The sequence below is a fragment of the Macrosteles quadrilineatus genome, unplaced genomic scaffold (genome assembly GCF_028750875.1).
Source record: "Macrosteles quadrilineatus isolate MER2022 unplaced genomic scaffold, UCM_ALF_1.0 Scaffold_1__1_contigs__length_201487025, whole genome shotgun sequence".
NCBI classification, from domain to species: domain Eukaryota; kingdom Metazoa; phylum Arthropoda; class Insecta; order Hemiptera; family Cicadellidae; genus Macrosteles; species Macrosteles quadrilineatus.
Genome location: NW_026542594.1, coordinates 140,297,393 through 140,320,300, shown reverse-complemented (window position 1 = coordinate 140,320,300; position 22,908 = coordinate 140,297,393). Strand labels below are relative to the sequence as shown.

Sequence of the window (22,908 nt, the reverse complement as noted above, 5' to 3'; positions counted from 1 at the left end):
ATAAACATTTTCTAATCAACCTCATAGATTCAGAGGGAATTATTGTAGTTTCAGAATATGTACTAATATTGTATACAATTTAATTTACAATTGCCAAAAACAGCTGTTTTTGTAGTCAGGTGACCAAAACTTTCCTCGCCAAAATATATTTTGATCTCTCTAGTTTTTCAAACTATGTTTCTCGCTACATAATACCATTGACTATATTAATACTCACTCAATAATGTTTTATGCATGAAAATGAATCCTCAGAATCTCATCTTTCTAATGGTACAAGATTTATTGCGATTTATCATTATTGAATGGTTTTTATATTTTAATAATAGAAAAACCTCTGACCCATGTAGTTTTGGTTGAAAATTGACCAGCACCAGATAGAGGGTTAAGCACTGAAGGAATTTCCCTTTTCCACAAGTGATTCTACAGTTAGCAAAAATGGGTATTCAGACCATGACCTAACGATAACAATGACGTGTATTAAGTTTTATTGGTTGTTTAGTGATTGGTTATCCAGAACTAATGACGATGCTCGCAATTTGACATTTATCAAAGAAAACTGTGTTGAATGTTTGTGTTATTTAACTTTAAGCAGACATAAAGTGTATGGTAGTGCTCCTAAATAAAAAAAAGATTATGGCATTACACCAACAAAAAACCTTTTGATAACAATTTGAATTCATGAATTAGTATTACACCTTCGGTTGCAAGGTTTTTTTTAAAACATCTCAACCAAATGTCTAGACAAGTAATTGGCAATAACGGTTTTATTTATTTTTATAATTTTCCATAAATCATGAGTTTATGGTCACGAAGTAAACCATATTTACCAAGGTGTGAACAGTATCCAGATTCCTGGATGGATACTGTAGTTAAGCAACGATCGTGTGAAGATAGTCTTTACGACACAAGTAGAAAATTTAAAACTTCTATGAGTGTCTAATCAAGCGAGCTGCATACACTTCTTTACCTACGACCGTTTCTTAATTACTAGAAACACTACTCATAACTTCCAAGAGAGGTTATGTTTGTTTGTAACCTCTCATTGCCACTGATTGTGATGCATAAACTTATTGTCCCAACCACTCACTTATTGCTTAATCAATTAAATTGGTCTTAACAGCTGATAAGTTGATCCACGAAGTATTACAATTTTACTTCTTTTCTCTCAATTCTTGAACCTCATTGGTTCAAACTTGTAAATTACCAAAACAATACTGTAAAATGAATCTTTTCAATTCTAAGAACTGAATTGAAAAGGGTAGTTCAGGGTTCCCATGGACCTGGAAAGTCAGGGAAACAGGTATAGGGTCAGGGAAATTTTATAAAAACTTTTATAGATTGCATAAATTTTTGTGTTGATTAACTAGTTATGTTGAAATGAGATAGTTGCTGAAAAGATTACTAAACTTCTGAAAGATCTGTGATGTATGTAAGTTTTATTGCCAATTTTTTGTTTTATTTAGAGCTGTAACTATTTTGAATTTGATTTCTCATTTGGTATTGTATTAATAAATACTCCTGCCGCAGCAAACCTGCAGAATAAGCTAATTTCCATATATCTAGCTAGATTTATACTAAAATATTCCCTTAAAATTATCAGAATTATTTACTTTTCAAATATGATTAACTTTAAGAAGCCCCAAGCTTTGCTGCTACAGGGAATGTAGGCCTAATAAGGGGGCGATGTCTACTTGTACCGGCGTCTAGTTGTACCTGCTGCATTTTGGTGACAGGCGTCTAGTTGTACCTCGTCCAAACTGTAGGTACTACTTGACGATGGTGCGGACGTCTAGTTGTACCTACGACTAGTTGTCTCTACGTCTAGTTGTACCTCTTAAAAATCTACAGGTACAACTAGTCGGGTACGCCACCGTCTACTTGTACCTCATACGTCTGCGTCTACTTGTACCTACGACTACTTGTACCTACGACTACTTGCACCTACGACTACTTGTACCTACGACTACTTGTACCTACGACTAGTTGTACCTACGCCTACTTGTACCTACGCCTAGTTGTACCTACAGCTAGTTGTATCTCCCCTTCAACTTGTCACCAGTTTAAGTGATTTATTTTATTTCTTTAAAAATCATACAATCTTACAAAAATTTTTTATAAGCAACTTGCTACAAAAGCCAGGAAAATTTGGCTTGTCTGCAGCTCATTGAGAAATCCCTGTTCTTGATAACAATGTAGGCTACTCGTGTCTCTTGGTCAGTCCTTATCCATATTACACTTTGGTTTTCCTTATTTCTTGTCAAGATCGGCTATCATTGTTTTTTCCACTAAAACTCTACCTTTCTGTAGAAAACTAACTTACAGTGTATGTTAAATAGAGAAGTCTGTATTGCATAGTTTTTGTCGAGTTTTCAACCGCTGGACCTCAACTTCATTGTACACTTCATTGTTCATTGTTCACTGGGAAATCCATTGTATACTATAAGAAATGAACACTAATCAATGCAAATACTTTAAGGTTATGTGAAAAAATATTTAAAGGAATCAGCAAAAATAGTAATACATAATTGCTAGGCAGCGGTCTATTGCAATTCATTAAGGATATACTGCTTGTATATTTATATAAATGTTGTAATTAAATAAGCGATTTTCGGTACTAGGGCTGGACAATTTTAATTACAACTATAGCTGCCATTTCGACCCTGGACAGCAATGCGTAGCTTTCAGCCTCCAATTACTGTCTGTAAAACTTATAAAACATCGTAGTGCGGTGAAAAATATTTGCAAATCATACTCAATTGACTCGGAACACTGCAGTCCTGATTTAATGAAGGGTATTATTAAAAAGCACTCGTGCAGTAATCAATTAAACAGGGTAACGAATTGAAGGTTAGATACAACTAGACTATAAGGACGCAAAATACGCGTAGGTACAACTAGTCGTAGGTACAACTAGTCGTAGGGACCACTAGACGGAGGGACCACTAGTCGTAGGGACTACTAGTCGTAGGGACAACTGGTCGCATCCCTACAAGCTAGGTGATACTACTTGTCGGTGGGATACACGTCTAGTTGTACCTACGTCTACTTGTACCTACGTCTAGTTGTACCTCCTAAAAATCTGCAGGTACAACTAGTCGGGTGTGCCACCGTCTACTTGTACCTACGTCTAGTTGTACCTACGACTAGTTGTCCCTAGGCCTCGAGGTACAAGTAGACGTAGGTACAACTAGACGGAGGGACAACGAGACGCGGTCCCCTAATAAGGAGTAAAATTGACAGAAAACACTATGGAAGGTCAGGAAATTCACTTAGGATATTTTAGAGAGAAACCTGTGGTTTAAAAAACACTTTTAGGTAAAAACTTTTTGTTTTTAGCGAATTTCCCATATAGGGAATATTAGTAAATTTTCCATATAGGGAATAGTAGCGAATTTCCCATATAGGGAATAAGCTATTAAAGCCATTAATTAAAAAATAATTATTAAGCTATTATTAGGTCTCATGGTAAGACCTAGACCCGGGACCGATATACTTTTTCGTTTTAAGGTCCCCAGAGGCCAAAAACACCATCCGTTCAAATTCATATAGGTATATATATATATAGGTATATATATATAGGTATATATATATATGTGTGTGTGTGTGCGTGTGTGTGTGTGTGTATCCGTTAGGGTGATACTGATAACTCAAACAAAAATTATCAGATTTTGATGAAATTTGGAACAAATGTGTAAACCTACATCAACGAGTTCGGGAACAGGGGCTTATGGGGTTTTTATGGGTAAAAATTGATTTTTCCCATATTTGACCCTAAAAACAAAAATTTCATAATTTCTCTCGAAACCAGTTTGTAGAGCTTAAAAAATCAATAATTTTGTATACAGGGTGTTGAAAATGTCTGGAACCAACATTATATCTGGTGAGTGGTTAAAGAAAAACAACTGATATTTTGTGTACGGATATACTATGGTTTTACCTATCTTTTGGTGCCTTTTGAAATTTTTTACCACTTATAGGGAACGTCCTGTGGAGGATGCAGTAAAAAGTTTTAATGGAAGCCTATGGTAAATGATACATCATTTTAAAGACCATTTTTTTCTGAGTAAGGAGCCACAAGTTTCATCTCAAAAGGACCACCCTAGCAAAAATGGCGATTGTTTGAAATTTAAAAACATTGCTAGTTAAATGGTCCGGATTTGTTTCCTTTAAATGCTATTACAAGCCAGTTACGAAGTGAACAGTCGCCATTTTCGCTAGGGTGGTCCTTTTGAGATGAAGTGGCTCCTTACTCAGAAAAAAATGGCCTTTAAAATGATGTATCATTTCATAGGCTTCCATTAAAACTTTTTACTGCATCCTCCACAGGAAGTTCCCTATAAGTGGGTTTTTAAATTTCAAACAGTCACCATTTTTGCTAGGGTGGTCCTTTTGAGATGAAACTTGTGGCTCCTTATTCTGAAAAAAATGGCCTTTAAAATTATGTATCATTTACCATAGGCTTCCATTAAATTTTTTTACTGCATCCTCCACAGGACGTTCCCTATAAGTGGTAAAAAATTTCATAAGGCACCAAAAGATAGGTAAAACCATAGTATATCCGTACACAAAATATCAGTTGTTTTTCTTTAACCACTCAATAGATATAATGTTGGTTCCAGACATTTTCAACACCCTGTATTGCAGCTTTGTTAGTGTAGAAACATACAGACAGCGCAACGTAGCGCAGCGCAGCGTAGCGTATAGGAGCGCAGCGTAGTCCAATACACACAGAGAGCGCAGCGTAGCGTAGCGCAACATAGGTTGTAGACGGTCTTAATAGTGTACCCGGTACATCAGTATAGAAGATGGCTCTGTCGAAGACGGCTCGTATCAGTTTTGTCGAAAGTACCTCAAGGTGGCAGTTTTTGATCAGTAGGAGAAGTGTCGGGGTGCATGAAGTGGGGTAGCGGATTTTTATCCCCCTGGGCAAACGTGACGTCACAAACCAGGGGGTAAAATTCCGGCCGCGAACTTTTGAGTTTCGCGACATCAGCTCGATGGATTAAACGCGGAATTAAACATATATTTTCACGGTTGTGAATTTAATCAGAACACATCAAATTATAAAAACCTAGAGTGTACGGCCCGTCTTTTTACCCCCCGGAATTTTACCCCCGGAATTTTACCCCCCGGAATTTTATCCCCGGAATTTTACCCCCTGGCTAGATATAAATATTAGTGAGAATGATTAATTATCTTCATTCTGTTTTAATTTAATAGTAAACATTTTATTATTAAGTAGTTAATTTATTTGTGACATTAACTAATCGAACATGTTTTTAATTTTAATTTTGAGATTCAAGTATTAGGATTCGATCTTTGAAGCCAAATTTTGGTTAATATGACGTATATACAATCAACTGAATGAGATTACAAAATAAATAAATAAAGACAGGCCACTAAATAATGAAATGTTTACAATTAATTAAAAACAGAAATAAGAAAACCAATCATTCAATTTATAAAATCGGCCAGGGGGTAAAATTCCGGGGGGTAAAAATCCGGGGGTAAAATTCCGGGGGGTAAAATTCCGGAGGGTAAAAATCCGGCCCGTACATTTCAGTTGTCTAAACACTAGTTATATGGACAGGGGGTAAAATTCCGGTTTTTATCGCTGATTGAATTAATCACGCTCTGACTATTTTCATTAGACTTCGAAATCCGCGGGGGTAAAATTCCGGCCGCGAACAAACTTTTGGCCCCTCAGGTTACTACGTCATAGTGACGTCAGCTTTGCCCAGGGGGTAAAATTCCAGGGGGATAAAATTCCGGCGACCCCATGAAGTGTGTAAAGGCAGGAACTGGCATGGTGAAGAATACATCTTATTTCCAATCCTTAAAAAACACGAGTCTCGGTTTAAGAATTATGCAAGAATGTCGACTACAACGTTCGATCACATATTTAGTTTGGTGATTGAGAGACACTTACAACTAATTGAAGGGGACCAATTGGTGCAGAAAAGAGACTAGAATTGACTCTTAAGCGTGTCTGCAGTCGAATGCGCTCCAATACGCTCTGAGAAAAACAAAATAGTTTGTTCCTCGGTCGTATGCTGCGCTGCGCTGCGCTACGCTACGCCGAAATACGCTACTAGTATGTCATACCTCATTTCAATGCACGGTTTTGATTTAAAACACGCGCTGCGCTGCGCTACGCTACGCTGTCTGTATGTTTTTACACTTATATGCCAATATGCCCAACAGTTACAGAGATAATTAAAAAAAATTTTGAATTTAATATTCCCATGTTATTCTTATGGATTATAAATAAACTGTTGTAGTTTGCTTTTTGGATATATTTAAACCAAGTTTGGAATTTTTTAAATTTAATACTAAGCTATCGAAATTGCTATAAAAAAAACACATCTCAATATCTTCTCTGTAACAGCAAACCTAAGTACTCATTAAAATTAATGTTAATGAAACAGGAAATAAATCTGACAATTTTTAGGGAATATTTTAGTACAAATCCAGCCAGGTAAATTGAAATTCACTTTGTCTGCAGGTTTGCTGCGGCGAGGGTATTTTTTATGTTAACTTGGTGCTACTAATCAATAGTGATAAGAGGTAACTTAATAATCTAATTATGGTAAACAATAAAGTTTGAGGAATAAATACACTGCACAACTCGTGGTTGTTTTTACTATGTGTGATACTATAATCATTTTAATCATCAGTATTATTGCTTAGTAGTGTTACTTTAAATAGCATTGAAACAAATAAATGTCAATGCCCTAATATTCAGACTAACGCAAGGTACCTGTTTTCAAATCTTAAACTTTTCAATGACAAGTACACCCCATGCAAATAAAAAATACAAGTACACTGTTGTAAACTCTAAAATATATTTTATTTATAAATTAAATACATCACAATCTAAAAGTTGTTTTAACAAAAATTGGTAACTATTTACAGTCTTCCATGTATTTACAGGGTAAAACAGTAAAAAATAGACAAGAGACACATGCACGTAAGTAGATAAAGAGTTCTAGCTCACAAAAGGAGGAGTTTTCAGATAAATTAATTTTGAGAACCAATTCACTGTCAAAATGCAATAAAAACCTAACAATATCAATCCGGACATTGTTTTAAATTTCAATGAAAATGGATTATGAAGGAATAGCTACAAAATGATCAATGTGCAAAACAAATTAACTTAAATTGAAATTATTAACAAAGAAACTAAACCAATTTTGAAAAAAGAGTAAATCAAAGATTGATTCAAGCAAAATAAATTCATAATTCAGTTAGACAAATTTTCCCCAAAAAATATTACATTGGAAATTAGTGCTTTTATGGGCAGCAAGTTATAATGAGATATTATGAAAAAAAAAAATGGTCAAGTACACTCCCCCTTAACCAAGGTTGTTGGGACCAAAATGAGAAAATGAAAGTTGGATTTAAATAAATGAAAATTGTTGATAGATTTAAATATCTCACAAACAGTTGTGAAAGAATAGGCTATAATAATTCATACCATTCAACAATTAAAATGAAACCGATTGATGTAAATAAAAATAATGAAAGATTTTATTAAAAACTCTTTTAAGTACAGTATATTCAACCAAAAATTGTCACAAAATCAAAAATTAAGATTAAAGAAAAAAAGAAGAGATACAACTAATATTATCAAAGATACTATTTGATTAGGTAGGATAGATAAAAAAGATTCCTAAACAAGAAATTAGAGGTATACTTAAATTTAATTCATATTATAGTAAAGATAAAAAGCCAGAAATTAGTATTGAATGTAATAAAATGTTTTAAAACATTTATAAACTAAAATAATGAAATAAAATATAACAAAAATCAACAAAAACTAAAACATTGTAATTTTACAGTTCTTAATAATTTGAAGTTTTAAATATTTGAAAAATTTTAATATTTGAAAAATTTGAATATTTGTATTAAATGAAAAATGTTCCTCCGAACGAATAGAATAAAAACATAAAATGCTCTTACTGTAAAAATTTCTTATCAACAAACTATTTTAGACATTATAATTCAAAAAATATATAAAAATAGCACTTGATATGATAGTTAAGTGGCTAATTTAAAAGTATTCCATTTAGACCAAAAAGATAAATAATTCTGTTCAAAAATGCCTTTTTTAGTCTCTTCAAAAATATAACGGCTTTCTCCCACACACAGGAGTAAGTTCTCCCTCCTAGTAAATCAAATTGCTATTTTGTAGTTGTAGCTGAAAAATTATCACACTACATTGCGATTGAAAATGAAATTTTTGAAATAAAAATCCATTTTAAAAACCAAAACCATACATTATGAAAATAAAAAAAAAATAGTATGGAAATGTTACTTGTTTTCAATTACATTGTTTAGTAACTAACAAAATAATTAAGCATTATTTATTAAAAATTTTACCCATCTTAAAAACAAATTCTAATGGGAGATTATTTTATTAGTTAGTAGTTTCAAGAAGTGTAATTTTAGATTTTGTAGAGAAATTTATGCAAATTGAAACAAATTTCTATAGGAGCTGATTTAGCTAATGTTTGACTTTTTTCAATGACAGAATAAACATTTTTACCCTGTTCAAAAACAGAGATTTTCATTTTACATTGATTTTATAAACTTCTCCTTTTACAAGCTATAACTCATATCCCCGCATCCACTCACGTGTACAATATGTAAATAAAGATTCATACAACACTGTTGCTGGCAATGGTACCATTCCATGCAGCTTCCCTTTGTTTTGCTTCCAGGCGTCTTTTTTCTGAAACAAAACCAGGGGGTGAGAAGGGGATTGTACATACAAGACTTGTCAAACCTAGGTCAGAGACCACTATACTGTTTGTTTCAGGCTCCCCAGAGGTTAATTCCCCAATTTGGTTATATTTCCAGACATAAAAACATTTTATGTACATCAGCACAATAATTTTAATAACAATTTTCTGTTTTAAAAGAAAATGTGTGTTGGCCTACTGTACACCCCCATATACATGAACCAGCGCAATCCAACAACAAGAAGTTTCAAAACAATTTTGTTACTTGTAAAAATATTTTTTCCATAATTTAAATCACTTCAAAGGACAAACAATAATAGTGATATCAAGTTCTCATTCTATTACTATTGGTTACTGAGATATTAGTTCCAATGGGTACTACAAGAAATTATTAAAATAATCAGTTTTGCAAGAATGTTATCCTTAGGGAAGAGCTTTATTGCAGTAGTTTTTGTTATTTACATTCTGAACGAAAACTTTGCTAAGAAGGTTTGCTGAGACGGGGCATTTCATTTTCTAGATAGGAAAATTTTAAGGTGATTGCCATGGATATCAATGGGTAACTAGCTCCCACCAAACATACCTCCCCAATATGTCGAAGTAAAAGAGGTAGGCCAGACTGAGCATGACCCTCTCTCACTTCACCCTTTGGACACAGGGTTTTCCTTCACCGTGAGCTGTGAGGGCGAAGGGAGCAGTGCGGGACTTGGCCCTAAACACCAGCACTAGTGCTAGACACCACTTAAGTGTACCATTGAGTGTACCACTTGTATTTTTTTTGTTTTTTTTACTTCTCTTTTATACCCCGCTATAACATTTATTTGTTTTGCTTGGTTTTTAATATTTTGATTCCTTATTCAATTGGTTATAAAACAAAACGAGGTGTTAGCCCGTCCTACGTACGGGAGTAGTCAGTTAAAACTGTGTATAAATGAGAACAGCTAGCTTACACGTATAAAGACAAATTTTATAGCAGCCTACAGTAAAAAGAGTAATTATCAATTGAGAAAGTGTATAGGCCTAGTCAACAATACCACCTTCCAATTCCATCGCATACCTGCCTCTTCCATAATCAATATCAACACAATACAATTACTCATACTATACACAATTTCCAGTAGGTCTGAATAGAAACTCACTCAAATAAAACGAAAACATCCAATAAAATGTGGTGTCCTACATCATTAAACGAATCGTCCACACATCCTTTATATCAATTTCACTGCATCAATTGCTAAATAAATGTGTAAACAAAGAAAAGTAAAAAGAACAACATATAGTTTGTTTTGGTAAACAGCTGACTCAAAAATAAAATAATATTCATTTGAACAAAAGAACTGGTCACATGTTGAAGGAATTTAAAACGTAAAACACGCTAGTAAAGCTAGTGACGTAATTAATTGTCTATGTTTATTATCCATTCCGTTATCAGTTCTAATATCCTTAATAATTAAACCACCCTCATTGAATCAATGTACACCGTAATTCCCCATATTCATTTATTTAAACTATAAAATATTCAGCTCCTCCAAACGTAACCACATAAACACACGCCAAACAACTTTTTAGATTTCATAAAAGGATGGTTAGTCTAATTGCAGTGTCCTAGGTCAATGATGACGTTGTGCTCAATCTATGTCATATCTGTATATCTGTCATTCATATCTGTATATCTTTGGATAAAACCATTGACTATACACAGAAATATATTTCTGTGTATAGTCAATGATAAAACCCGTCTGGGTTGTGGTGGTAATTTAAAATTGTATTCCTGAGGATTCTTGATCTCCTTCTTTATGACATCAATATTTCCGGGCCTAATCCAAACAAAGTTTAATCATTCAAAAACATTGATTGTAAACAAACCAAGATGAATTAAAACGTGTAAAAAATGGATTTTCCTACCCTTTCCTAAAAAAGTTGAGCAGTATAATAGTTTGCATATCCTTTTTTAAGACTCGTGTACAGAGCCTCGACATGTATACATCGATGGTGTTACTTTTCTCGGTGGTCTACTAATCTTACTTATTTCCTAAAAATCAATGACAAATCAGAGTAAATAAAATAACCTCATAGTTCTACAGAGCATTTTTATATTTAACCAGCTGTTAGTTAAAAGAAAATTATATTGCACTAAAACAAACCGAAGATTACAAAGATTTATTAAAAAAATCCTTTGAACATCCTATTATTTTACCTATGTATATTTAAATAATCTGTCATCCTCTTATCGAAGGATTGAACGTATCAATGATTAGCATTACACATAGTATAAATAATTCAACCCTTAGTATGTCTTTTAATTTTATCCAAATGCTGAATTTGTGTTACAAACGCTGAATGTTTACAGCTGTTATGCAAACAAATTATATTACACCATAAGCTAGTTTAGAATCTTACCGTCGGCTGCTAGACTTTTCAAAAATTAAAACTTAATTTCTAAATAACTGGGACCCTAAACTAAAATTATGGCTTCGACATTCCCTAGTTCTCAAAATTATCTTTCTTTCAACACAAAAATCACGAAAATCCGTCGAGTGGTTGATTCAGAATCGTGAAATAAAAAAACCCTGTTTCGTTTTAATATTATAGATGCATTGCAATTTAATATGAATTAAAAACTAGTTTAACATTACTTACACAATCCAGTAAATATTACAAATGAATTGGCAATTTATATTTAAGCTTTTTGTATGCGCATCGGACCTGATAGAAGATGGATTTTCTAAGGTTTTTTTTAATTATTTATCCTTACTTTATTAAAATATATAAAAATAAAATTTTTGTACAATGATGATACTTCCAGTTTTAATTGTCATGGTAAACTCCCGTCATTATTGTCATTATTGTGAAGTTTGTGGGACTCTACTGTGAATATTATTTAGAATTCCTAAATGAAAAAAAAACTATTACTACTGTAAAAAATAGGAGTGCAATGGGAAATACAATGCCAATTGGTAAAACTTCACCTCTGGCCTCTTTTAGAACTTGTTTTTCCTTCTCTCTCTCCTGACTGGAGGTGGGGATGCGCAGACCCAAAGCTCCAGATACCAGTCTTTTTGCAAGAGCTGAACAGGTCTTGGGACGTTCCACTGAAGGTAGAGGGGGAAGTACCAGATTCCTCGCTTTGATACGAGATTCTGCAATAGCCAACCTCAGAGGTCTTGTTTTCACATATGGTAGAGTGCAGGACAGTACTTCATCAGCTAAAATCAAACAGAATCATTGACATTATAGAAGTGGTGTCAAACAGTTTAATGAATGAGTAGGCATGTTCAACTTCACATTGTGTCATTGAGAACTCTTGGGGGTTTAAAATGCATAATGATCATTTCTTCACTTGACAGTTGCTCTTGCTATTCATGATGGTAAATTTTAAAAAGTATTCAACATGTTTCAGAATCTTAATGCAAAGTTAAAACTTGCACTTAACCTCTCTACCACTTAGCCTGCGGCATTATAAAGATCACACATTCAAATAGGAAATTAACAACACTGTGAATGAAATTAAATGAAAATTCTTCTTTATTGGAAGGCAAACAACAGTTAACCTCTAAACATTTAATGAATTATCAAAAGCTAATGGTAAAGATCATATTCAAAACCTTTCATATTTAAATTAAAAATTATGGAGTTAAAAATAAGTAAGTAGAAAGGTGAAACATACTAACGATAAAGTAAAGTCATACCAATAAATAATGCCAACGTACCAATAACTGGGCTCGGAAAAACTCCTAGAGCATGTGTATCATCTACCCATTTGATTTGGAAATTCTTGTTACTATAAGCAGCAAACACATTGAATAAATCAGTTGTTTTAAATTCTGCTGGGAAATCATAAATTTCAATAACAGATTCACCATCATTGGTTCTTTCCTCAATGCTTTGGTAAGGCCGATAATCACTGTCCGCAGATGTCACTCTAACTTTTCCAACAGACTTTGTTAGCTGCAGAACAAATGGCAGTATTAGTACAATCATAAGATTGACTTTCATTCTATGGACCACATAAATAATTAATAATTGTAATTGTTTTAATAAGATAAATATTATCTTCAGTTACTTAAATATCAACATACAGTGTGGTAGAAAAGTCCCAGAATGGTTTATTATATTTTTTACTAATATAGATAGGTTAAAGTAATAAGACTTGGTATACCAATAATAGCCATAAATGTCTACTCTTTTAAGTTACTTACTATCACTTTTTTATCCCTTAAGGGCCACGGCCCATGAGGAGCCAAAATTCTTGAATAGCAGCATAGATCGAGTTTGGTACCTAATTAAAGGTCTTAGTAGAACATTTTGCTGCAAACACGAACTTAAACGGACAATTGAGTCAAAAATGGCAGCCGTTAAAATATTTCTTGAATCTGCCATTTTGAATATTTGAGCCGCTGTCATTTTTTACTCAGTTGTTCTATTGAGCTCAAATTAGCGGTTTTGTATTCTACTATTTAAGACCTTTAATTTGATGTACATATCAATCTATGCTAAAGTTAAGGTCATCTTGTCCTAGCAAGGCGACAAGAGCGGCTTGTCCGACGCGACTGACAAGAGAGACGGATACAAACACGTGGTAAGAAATGAGAGTGTCCTAGCAGAGCAGCAAGAGCAGCGTAGCGCCCGTCGGTCGCGCTACAAGCGCTTCAAGATACAAACATGTTTGTATTTGGTAGCACTACACCGGCGACCCGACATAGCGGCATCCACCACAGCTACCTCAGACTATGTGGCGTCGCCTTGTCGCGCTGCTCAGTGTGAACAAACATTTTGCCGCCGGCATCGCTGTTGTCGCCCAGCTAGGACGGGGCCTAGTGATTTCTTATGCGATACCAAACTCGACCTATACTGCTATTTAAGAATTTTGTCTGACTCCTCGCGGGCCGTCCCCCTTAAGGGATAAAATACCCCCGCCGCAGCAAACCTGCAAACTAAGCAAATTTCCATTTGCCTGATTGGATTAACGCCAAAATGTCTCCTTAAAAATATCACATTCATTCCTTATTTAAATATAATTACTTTAACAAGTAAGTTACTTAGGTTTGCTGCAATAGGGAGGGTAAGCGTTGGTTTTTTTTTATGTTGATAGTTGATAGCGCATGACAACGCTTCAATATACTAAATTGTTTGTTTTTTTTAACCCTGCAAAATGGTTTTGAAATAAATTTCAAAATTTTGTTTTTAGGGTCAAAAATGGGAATATATATATATATATATGGGACAATAATAAATATAGTAAATATGACTTGATAATGGACTTAAGTCTCCGAAACATGTTGTCATGAAAAATAAAATAATTACTAAAAGGGTACTTTGTTAAATATGTTTTTGATTTTTATTATATTAGTAGCCCTAAACATGCAAGAAAATAATATATGTATATATATATAGGCTATATATGGGACATATATATATATATATATATATATATATATATATATATATATGAATTTGAAAGGATGGTGTTTTTGGCCTCTGGGGACCTCAAAACAAAAAAGTAAATCAGTTCCGGGTCCAGGTCTTTCTATGAGTACTACGGTAATTGCTTATTATATGGAAAATTTGCTGAGACTAAAAGATGTTACAGAATTGATTCACTACTTACACTCACTTACTTGAGTTGGCGTGTTTTATATAAACTATTTTACAATGAAGTAATGAAGTAATGAACATTATTTAGTACGAGAAACAAATTGCTAACAGACTAAAGGTAAATATCGATTAGATTACCTCTTCCATAAGACTTGGCACTAGGCATTCACCACTGTCATCATATAAAGACTCCCAATCACATTCATTTGGATTGATCATACTTTGTTTTGTCACTCTCTTATCTTTGACATCATAAGCTTTAGTTGAATGCTCATTTTTTTTATTTTCAGGAGTCTTATTTTTTTTATTTTTACCAGTTGATTTCATACAGTCATTACTTGAGCTTGAGTCTGATATAACTAATACCTCTGATATTGTGGCCGAAGGTTCAGTTGTTGTTTTCTTTTTTTCTTTTTGTTCAGACTTACTTTTCATTTGGTTTTTAACATTCTTTTCTTCAAAGTAGTCAATTTCCATTTTTTCAGAGCTTCTACACTTTTGCAAGTTTGTATAATCTTTATCATTATCTCTTGAACTGCTAGTGTTAGAATCACTGCAAGACCTATAACTGCTACAACTACTCTCATCAGTTGTACTCTCTGATGATATTGAAACTGTCTCCATCACCTCTAATTTTGTTGCTTCTGTTTTTATCGGAGCAACTTCATCTTTCTTATCTTCATTTTTACTCTGATTAGTCAAAGAATGAGTGTCTATTCCTATATTAAACTTCTCTTTAACCTCTGCATCTTCAACTGAATGTATGTCAGTCTGGTTATCATCCTGTATCCCTCCATTTTTCTCACTATTCGGTCCACAAATTTGTAAAATACTATCAGTAACTTCGTGTTGACTTCCTGTTTTGTCAAAAGCGCCAGCTTCAATTACACAGGTTTCATTTTCAATAACTTTCTCAGATGCTTCTATGAATTCTGGTGTTTCCAATTTTGCATTATTCACATCAAACACCCCTTCATTGTTTTTGATTGCAAAATTTGTTTCTCTTGGAGATTCCTCACTTTTATTTTCAGTAGAAATGTCTGGTCTGTCTTCACCCTGTAAGATACTTGATGGTGACTGAATATTTTCGCGACGGCAATCTTTAGAGACCCCATTTTGATGAGGATCCCTAGGCTCTTCACTATTGATCCTCACAATGTCGATGCTGTGATCACTGTCCAAACTCAGCCTAGAGTTGGATCTACTTCGACTTCTTGGCAAACTATTATCATAAGATGCTCGCTTGGGTCGAGGAACATACACTTGCTGGTCGGGGCGTCTCACTCGAGAGTATCTAAAACAAATTGCTACTGTTAGCCATGTGTATTACACATTATACAGTGTTTAATTAACATCACGGATTAATTAATCTTTTTTTTACTCGATATTATTGTAAAACTATGGTTAGGTCTTAGTAGTCTTGGATGGCTTACTTGGAATCCTGGGGTTTAGAGACATCTGTACTCTTCCTGATGTCAGCCTGACGGGCTGCCGGGGGTCTGTATACCGCTGCTGTTGGAGTTTGTCTTTGTCTGTTTTGCTTTTCCTTGTCAATCATTATTTGTTTAGAAGATTGTGGAATCGTAGCTGGAAGTCCTTGGCTTGCTGCGTTACTAAAACATGGACAATAATGATAAGACTGAAAATAGGACTTTCACAAAAACAAGCTGATTTTGATTAAAATTTAGTATGTTATGGTACTTTTAACTTCAAACAAAATAGTAAAACTGCAAGTGCTGTACAAATTATGGTTCAAAAGTTGTTGCATCTTTTGTGATTTTACCATAATATCATTGTTACTCTAACCATTTACCCATGATAAGGGTCATGAGCTAATGGGTGATTGTATGTTGCTCATAACGTTATTTTCTAAACTATGATGTGACCATTCTAATGATGGTTTAATCCTTTAAGTGGTTTTTTGACCCAACGATAATGATGTGTCAAAATCTAAACATGTAGTACATTTTTGAAGCAGAAGACTAACAAAGTAGTACCGTGCCAGATGTTTTGACCTTTTTACAATTGACTAGGCCTTTTTGACATAGGTAGGCTATATGTTTGGCATATTTTAAATTAGTTCTTATTCTGTATTTACTCAAGGGAGGTATAGAAGAGCCTTCGATGACATCAGCTGTCAGGTCTCTTTTCTTGAGGGAATACCATTACCGCAACGATACGGTATAGAGCCGTTGGTGTAGTAGAAGCATTCCAGGCTGATGCACTGAAGGTAGCCGGATCAAATCCCACCGATAGCGTTAACTTTTTGTCTACGATTTAGCTTAGAATGCAATTACTTCTTAACTGTAGTACATCTTTTGTTAAAATTTTAGGCATTTATAATTTTATTTCATGAACAGAACTATTTTTTAGATTTAGTAAACCTACATTCGATTAAAAAAAAATTATAAGATTAATTTTATAACTGTTCTTAATTTTATAATAATTGAGTATGACGTGATGGATCAGAAGCCTCCAAATGACACTGTTGGCAAAACTAATAGTGAAATAAAAATTACGAGCTGTGCTCTCTACTACAGCGCTGTTCACGGAGGAATTTTGAACCAAACTATGATATCATCGTTGCCTCATTTATACCTCCCAAAAGTCAGACCCTTCTTATTTATATGTGGGTAGAAACAAATTCTCGAAGGGTACAGTGTGTATTTAGGTCATAAATATTTTAAAGTAAAGATTTAAATTTCAGGCTACAATTCTACCTATATTTATAGTTGAGTTTATGGCCTAAAGATCTTAAATTGATATTAAATAGGTAGGCTACTAAACAATAACGACGGTATTTTAAATACAATGATAGCTTATAAGGGTGTTGATCATATACATTAAATTGAACAAAAATGTAGTGATAACCGTATGGATGCATTTTAGCAGGTTTACTATTTTCAGTATTGAATGAATCCCGTCAAAACACAATGATTATCAGATAACTTATATTGTGTGTCTACTTTGTAATATGTAGCTAGCTATCTTGGTCCTTAATGACCAACTAAGGCCCCCCACACACAGGCGAGCATGTTTGCAAGCCTGTTGACGGACACGCTTGCGAACATGCTCGGCGTTTCCAACAGACGGTCGAGCATGCTCGCGAACTTGCTTGCCGCCACCGCACAGTACTCACTTCTCTCGTTCTGTGACAGTTCGACAAGTCGAGCGCCGAGCCCAACATGCTCGCTGGTACAAAGGCTCGCAGACCCTACACACGGGTGACCATGTTCGCCACCAACACCGTCAACCACACATGCGTTTTTGAACATGCTCGCGAATATGTTTGCCCTTGTATGGGGGGCTTAAGATTACTCTGTAATATGTAGCTAGCTATCTTGGTTCTTAATGACCAACTAAGATTAGGTACTCTGTAATTATCTAAATTTTCTGCAAACAAATATAGATTAAGCCTACAGCATTTCAAAATTAAGTAGGCTAAATACTTTTTCTGTTTTTAGTTCATTATATTTGCGGTTAAGTGATTCCATTTAAAACATGTAAACAAAAAGACTTCTTTATCTTAAAAGGAAATCTGTCTATTCCTAGACCTTAAAATAGTAGGAAACTCATTGGGTAATCCAGCAATATGGTAACTAAGGTTTGGAAAACACAGGTTAGCCTACTGAATTGTAATCAATGTGAAGGTAGGCCTATATTCCTTGACAAACATTTAGGTTGCTCCATAGTAAAGTGACAAACAAGTAAAAACGGAAGTAGGCCTTCATTTTAATTGTGTAAAGATCATTGATTTGACATTGAGGTATAGTGGAACAACTCCTCAACAACGTGTAGCACTTTTCTTCATAGGCTAGCTGTGACAAACATTATGTCCTACCTCCTACCCTACATATTACATTTATTTGGTTTAGAAAAACTTACCTTATCAATCCTTTATAACAAATAACAATCCTCCGGCTAATGTCTTGACCAATTGAAAATGCTGCTACTTCAGATGATGCAAAATTATCTTCTATTAACTTATGGATTAGAAAACGCCTGAATCCATTAAATGGAGGAAATACCAGCACCCTAAAACATTGTTATGATTTATTTGGCTAAACTTACCCTAGGTTAGACATAAGAAATTACAAACCAATTGTAGGCTAATTAACTTAGGAACAATTTTTTTTACAAATGTTATACTAATAACATTTTACCAAGGCCTATAATGACTTAAGCTTCTTGGGTAGAGTACAGTTCCGCACTCCGCAGAGAATCTACGATAAGTTATATTATCAAATTAAATGTGCACAAATATAAATTTTTATTCAGATTGATGTATTGAATTTAATTTTACCATTTAAATGGCTACTGTATATGTTTATATATCCTAAGTTTTAAATAATAGATTATTTTTACCTACCTACCACTAAAAATTGAAGAAACTAAGTTATTTAACCCTCCGAGTGTCACGCGTCATAAAAACGACGCACAACACACTTTGTGTAGGGTCACGCGTCGCTTTTAAGACGCACAAACATCGTTTACGGCGAAGGCTCTATGACTGACTGAATCGGATTGAACTGGATCGAGTTAGGTATCGTTCTTTCCGTAATATTCTAAGCTTTCTCCAGAGGTCTGTCTCTAAGCGCTATTCATTTTAGTTCCGAAAATATTGTAGCAGACAGCTGACGTGCGTGTATTTGTAAACAGCTAGGTTCCCCCGGACCGATGACTGATGTGTTTTATTACGTTTATCATTGTTTTAGTGTTAAAAATCAAAAGTAGTGATATACGTGGTGCATTATAAGAAGATTTAAGTGGTTTTGAAGTGCTGGTTGATGATCCTGAAGAAGTAGGTAGTGATATTGATGTAAATTATCAGCCAGATTCCTAGCTATGGTTAGGCTATGCATTCTTAGCTAAACGCTATGTACTAAAATCCGTTTTTCGCTCATAACTTATTTATTTGATAAATTAACTTGCTATATGATTATATATTTGTAATCCTCATTAAATTTAGAACAAAGTGGCTATTTTCAAATATTTATAGGCCTATAATTTATACAATTTCATTGAGCGCGAACTTATTTTTTTTTGAAAATTTTCGAAATTATATTTTTTTTTTACCTAAAAATTTTTTTTTTTGAAAAAATGTTCCTTATGTTTTATATATAATATTGAAGCCCATGATTTTCCAAACAAAATGGTATATAGAACATTAGAATTAACATTGTTTTAAGCTTCTCAGATCCGTTTTAATAAAACCTTGCAAAGGGGCCAAAAATAGGTGGACATTAAGGCCTAAACTATAGACACTCGGAGGGTTAAACATTTGTGAATACCTCTAGGACCAGATCCGTTTCCCAATTTTCTAAAGGCAATTACCAAATTATACCCTGGATTTTAATTTTTTTTAAGATTTTTTACTTGTTTGTTTAGAATTAATTGTGAGGTATTATGCGATTCAGTAGGTACCATTAAGTTAATAACATGTATTTTGCTTTTGGTTAGGTAAACATTGATAGTTTCATCAATTATACATATCAATGTTAACGTAACCAGATCATAACTCAATAACGATGTAAAGTTTGACACAATTTGGACTACTAATGGAGGTAAGTCTAAAAAAGTCATATAGGCCTATAAGTATAGGTTAGTTCAGGGGCTATCACAATGAATATTAATATTATATTCATATATGAATATGAATATTAATATTTTTAAGGGATTTAGGTACAGTAACAGTATTTAATATGAATATTAAATAAGCCCTAAGTTCAGGCCTAGGCGTTTCCCCCAAAAGGGCCAAAGGAAAAAAGTGCTTAAGTAAAATAGCCTAATTTTGGTAGAAATCGTAAAAATGCAAGATATAGCATAAGTAGCATAACTTAGTATAAGGACTAACTTAAGTTCAGTGTTACCGATTTCTAAATGGAACTAACTTAATTTTTTGGGTAGATTTCCGTATCTGTTGGCACAAACAACCGAATGAAAATATCGATCCAATGTTTCATCTGATAATAGGCTATTAGGCCTATTAATTTAGGTTCTCTAAGGAACTGTAACTAAAAGTAGGCCTACTGTAGGGAAGCTTAACTTAGTCAGTTTTAAAGTGTGATCCTGACTGATGCTAGAATTGTTTGCTATGAACCAACCTCCTCAAAACAAAACTTCCTGTTTGAACAAGGTCAGCTGACATAGGCCAATCTAAGTAGTTTGACCTTCCAAAAGAATTCAGCAAATGAATTTAATTACATTTTAAAATTAAGTTACAGCAGCTAAGTTATGTCTAACTGTAATTCCAGGTTTAAAACTACCATCCCATCTAGCCTAACTAAATTAACTTACTGTAGATACCAAAACAGCCAAACAACGGACATCCGACCTATTATGTGACAACTTTCACTTCAGTGTAACTGTTTCATAACAAAGTAAGCACTCTTATTTAATAACACTTCTAACATAATATCCTCTAAACCACAGAAAACATACTTAAACTAAGTTTAATAGGTAAATTGGCGTGTATTTTACAAATTGGCCTATAAGTTAGGTGTTTGTAGCTATTCTTAGAATGGAATGTAGGCTTAAACCGTATCAAAATAAAATACAAAGTAGGCCTATTATATATTTACTTAGTACGGGGGAATTTTTCATATTGTATTCCTACTTACGTTCGGCTTGGAAAAATATTTTTCTGCAGGTATCTTTGCAGATCGGAGTAGACAATTTCTAAAAATTCCTTGTCTTCAGGAGAGAAGATCCCTCCTTTATTCCAATCCAGCTTGGTAAGTTTTGTTTACCTTCTACATTGAAACTTCAATCAATTCAATTTGTTGTCTTACAAACAATTCAGAGTTTGAGAGGTTATTAATTGTTTGTTTGACTAACCAAACAATGTTTATAGTTTTAAAAGGTTAACTGCACTGCAGATTTTATTTCAGTCTAAAAATGATTAATGAAATCAAGTTTGTAGGTCAATAAATATTATTATCGTCCGCCCTCGCCTTGCGCCTTGATCAGCGACCGAGCGACCTTCGACGTCGAGTCCAGTCGAGTTCTGATCTGAGTTTTTTTTTTCTAAATGTCACAAATATGTGACGGTTCTTGCCTATTAGTCCAGGATCTGAAGGGGGTTGAGCATGCATGAAAAGGGTGACGCAATTTTATTTCTGATTGTTGTTATAGGCAATATAGTGATCACGAAAACGCATGTCGTCGCCACCCAGCGTGGTCGACAACCCGGGGGGAGGGGGGCAATATGGCGGGGGGCGCCGTTTACTAAAACGCCTATAACTCGAGAACTATTCTAGGTAGAATTTTTCAAATTCAAATTCAAATTCAAATTGTTTATTTGGCCATTAAACATTACATAATAGGCTATGTCAATACATAATTCAGTAAATAAAAATAAACCATCATCAGAGATTGGTTAACAATCAAATCAAACCATGCTTAGTTTAAGTCAAATAGCATACAAAATAAAAAGTTAAATAAATCAGATTAAAACCATGCACATTTGGAGAAAATAAAATCAAAAAGCAGTTAAAAAAAAAAAAGCACACACCATGCATTACCTAATTACAGGTGGACCTCTGTCTTAAGAAACTCACTAGAGTCAAATAAAGGTGTTTCTAGGAGCCAATTATTTAGAAAGGCTTTGAATTTTTGTAAAGGCAAACGCCTCACTTCAAGAGGCAGATGGTTAAAATACTTGCAACCTGTAACAGGAAAACAATTAATTGATTTACTCAGTCTGTGCCTTACAGTGAAAATATCAAACCTATTTCTAGTGTTATGGCTATGTACATGCTGATTTCTATGTAGGTATATTTCATTGGACTTAATTTCTAGGAGACATTGAAAAATATATACATTATATACAGTCATGACTTTGTTTTGGAGAAACAGTGGTTTGGAGTGCGCGAGATCCTGGGCTCCACTAAGTACCCTCATCGCTTTCTTTTGCAGAACCAGAATTTTGTTGACTTTAGGCGAGTGACCCCAGAGTCTCGTTCCGTAGACAATAATAGAGTGAAAAAAAGCAAAGTAAGCAACACGAATAAAATCTTTTGGCAGGTAAAAACTCAGTCTTCTCAATAAAAATATAACCCTGTTTAGCCTACAGCACAGCGACTCAATATGATCTCCCCAGTCAAGGTGAGGGTCCAGAGTAAAGCCCAGCAGCTTTACATGGTCAGTGCACTCAGCAGACTTTCCCAAGCTAAAGGTGATTGCCTGAGTCTTGGATTCATTGAGGATCAGTTTGTTAACATTGAACCAGGCAGTAGCAGTAGAAAGAAAACCCTCAACTTTGGTTTTTGAGAGCTTCAAGTCAGGATCTTTGGCAAACAAGGTAGTGTCATCTGCATAAATAATAACGTTACCTGACACTTCATAGTAGAGGTCATTAATGGCCACCAAAAACAAGAAAGGGCCCAATATGGAGCCCTGAGGGACACCATGATTTACTGCCAAAGGGGTGGAATTTCTACCATTCCAACATACTATCTGCTGTCTATTGCTAAGGTAAGATCTGAGTACGTCGAGTGCACCACTCTGCAGGCCATATCTTTCAAGTTTCATAAGAAGAATTTGGTGAGAGACACAGTCAAAAGCTCGT

At 34.2% G+C, this 22,908-nt stretch overlaps 1 protein-coding gene across 1 annotated transcript; it reads right to left on the bottom strand.

Moving 5' to 3' along the window:
* Positions 1-7,775: 7,775 nt before the first annotated feature.
* On the bottom strand, positions 7,776-20,739 carry LOC128985767 (uncharacterized). Its single transcript, XM_054405625.1, has 7 exons — positions 20,637-20,739; positions 18,225-18,374; positions 15,773-15,952; positions 14,478-15,633; positions 12,455-12,692; positions 11,714-11,950; positions 7,776-8,734 (listed from the first exon to the last, which is right to left on the bottom strand). The coding sequence occupies exons 1-7, from the start codon at positions 20,666-20,668 to the stop codon at positions 8,661-8,663; spliced, it is 2,067 nt and encodes a 688-aa protein (XP_054261600.1). The 5' UTR covers positions 20,669-20,739; the 3' UTR covers positions 7,776-8,660.
* Positions 20,740-22,908: the final 2,169 nt, after the last annotated feature.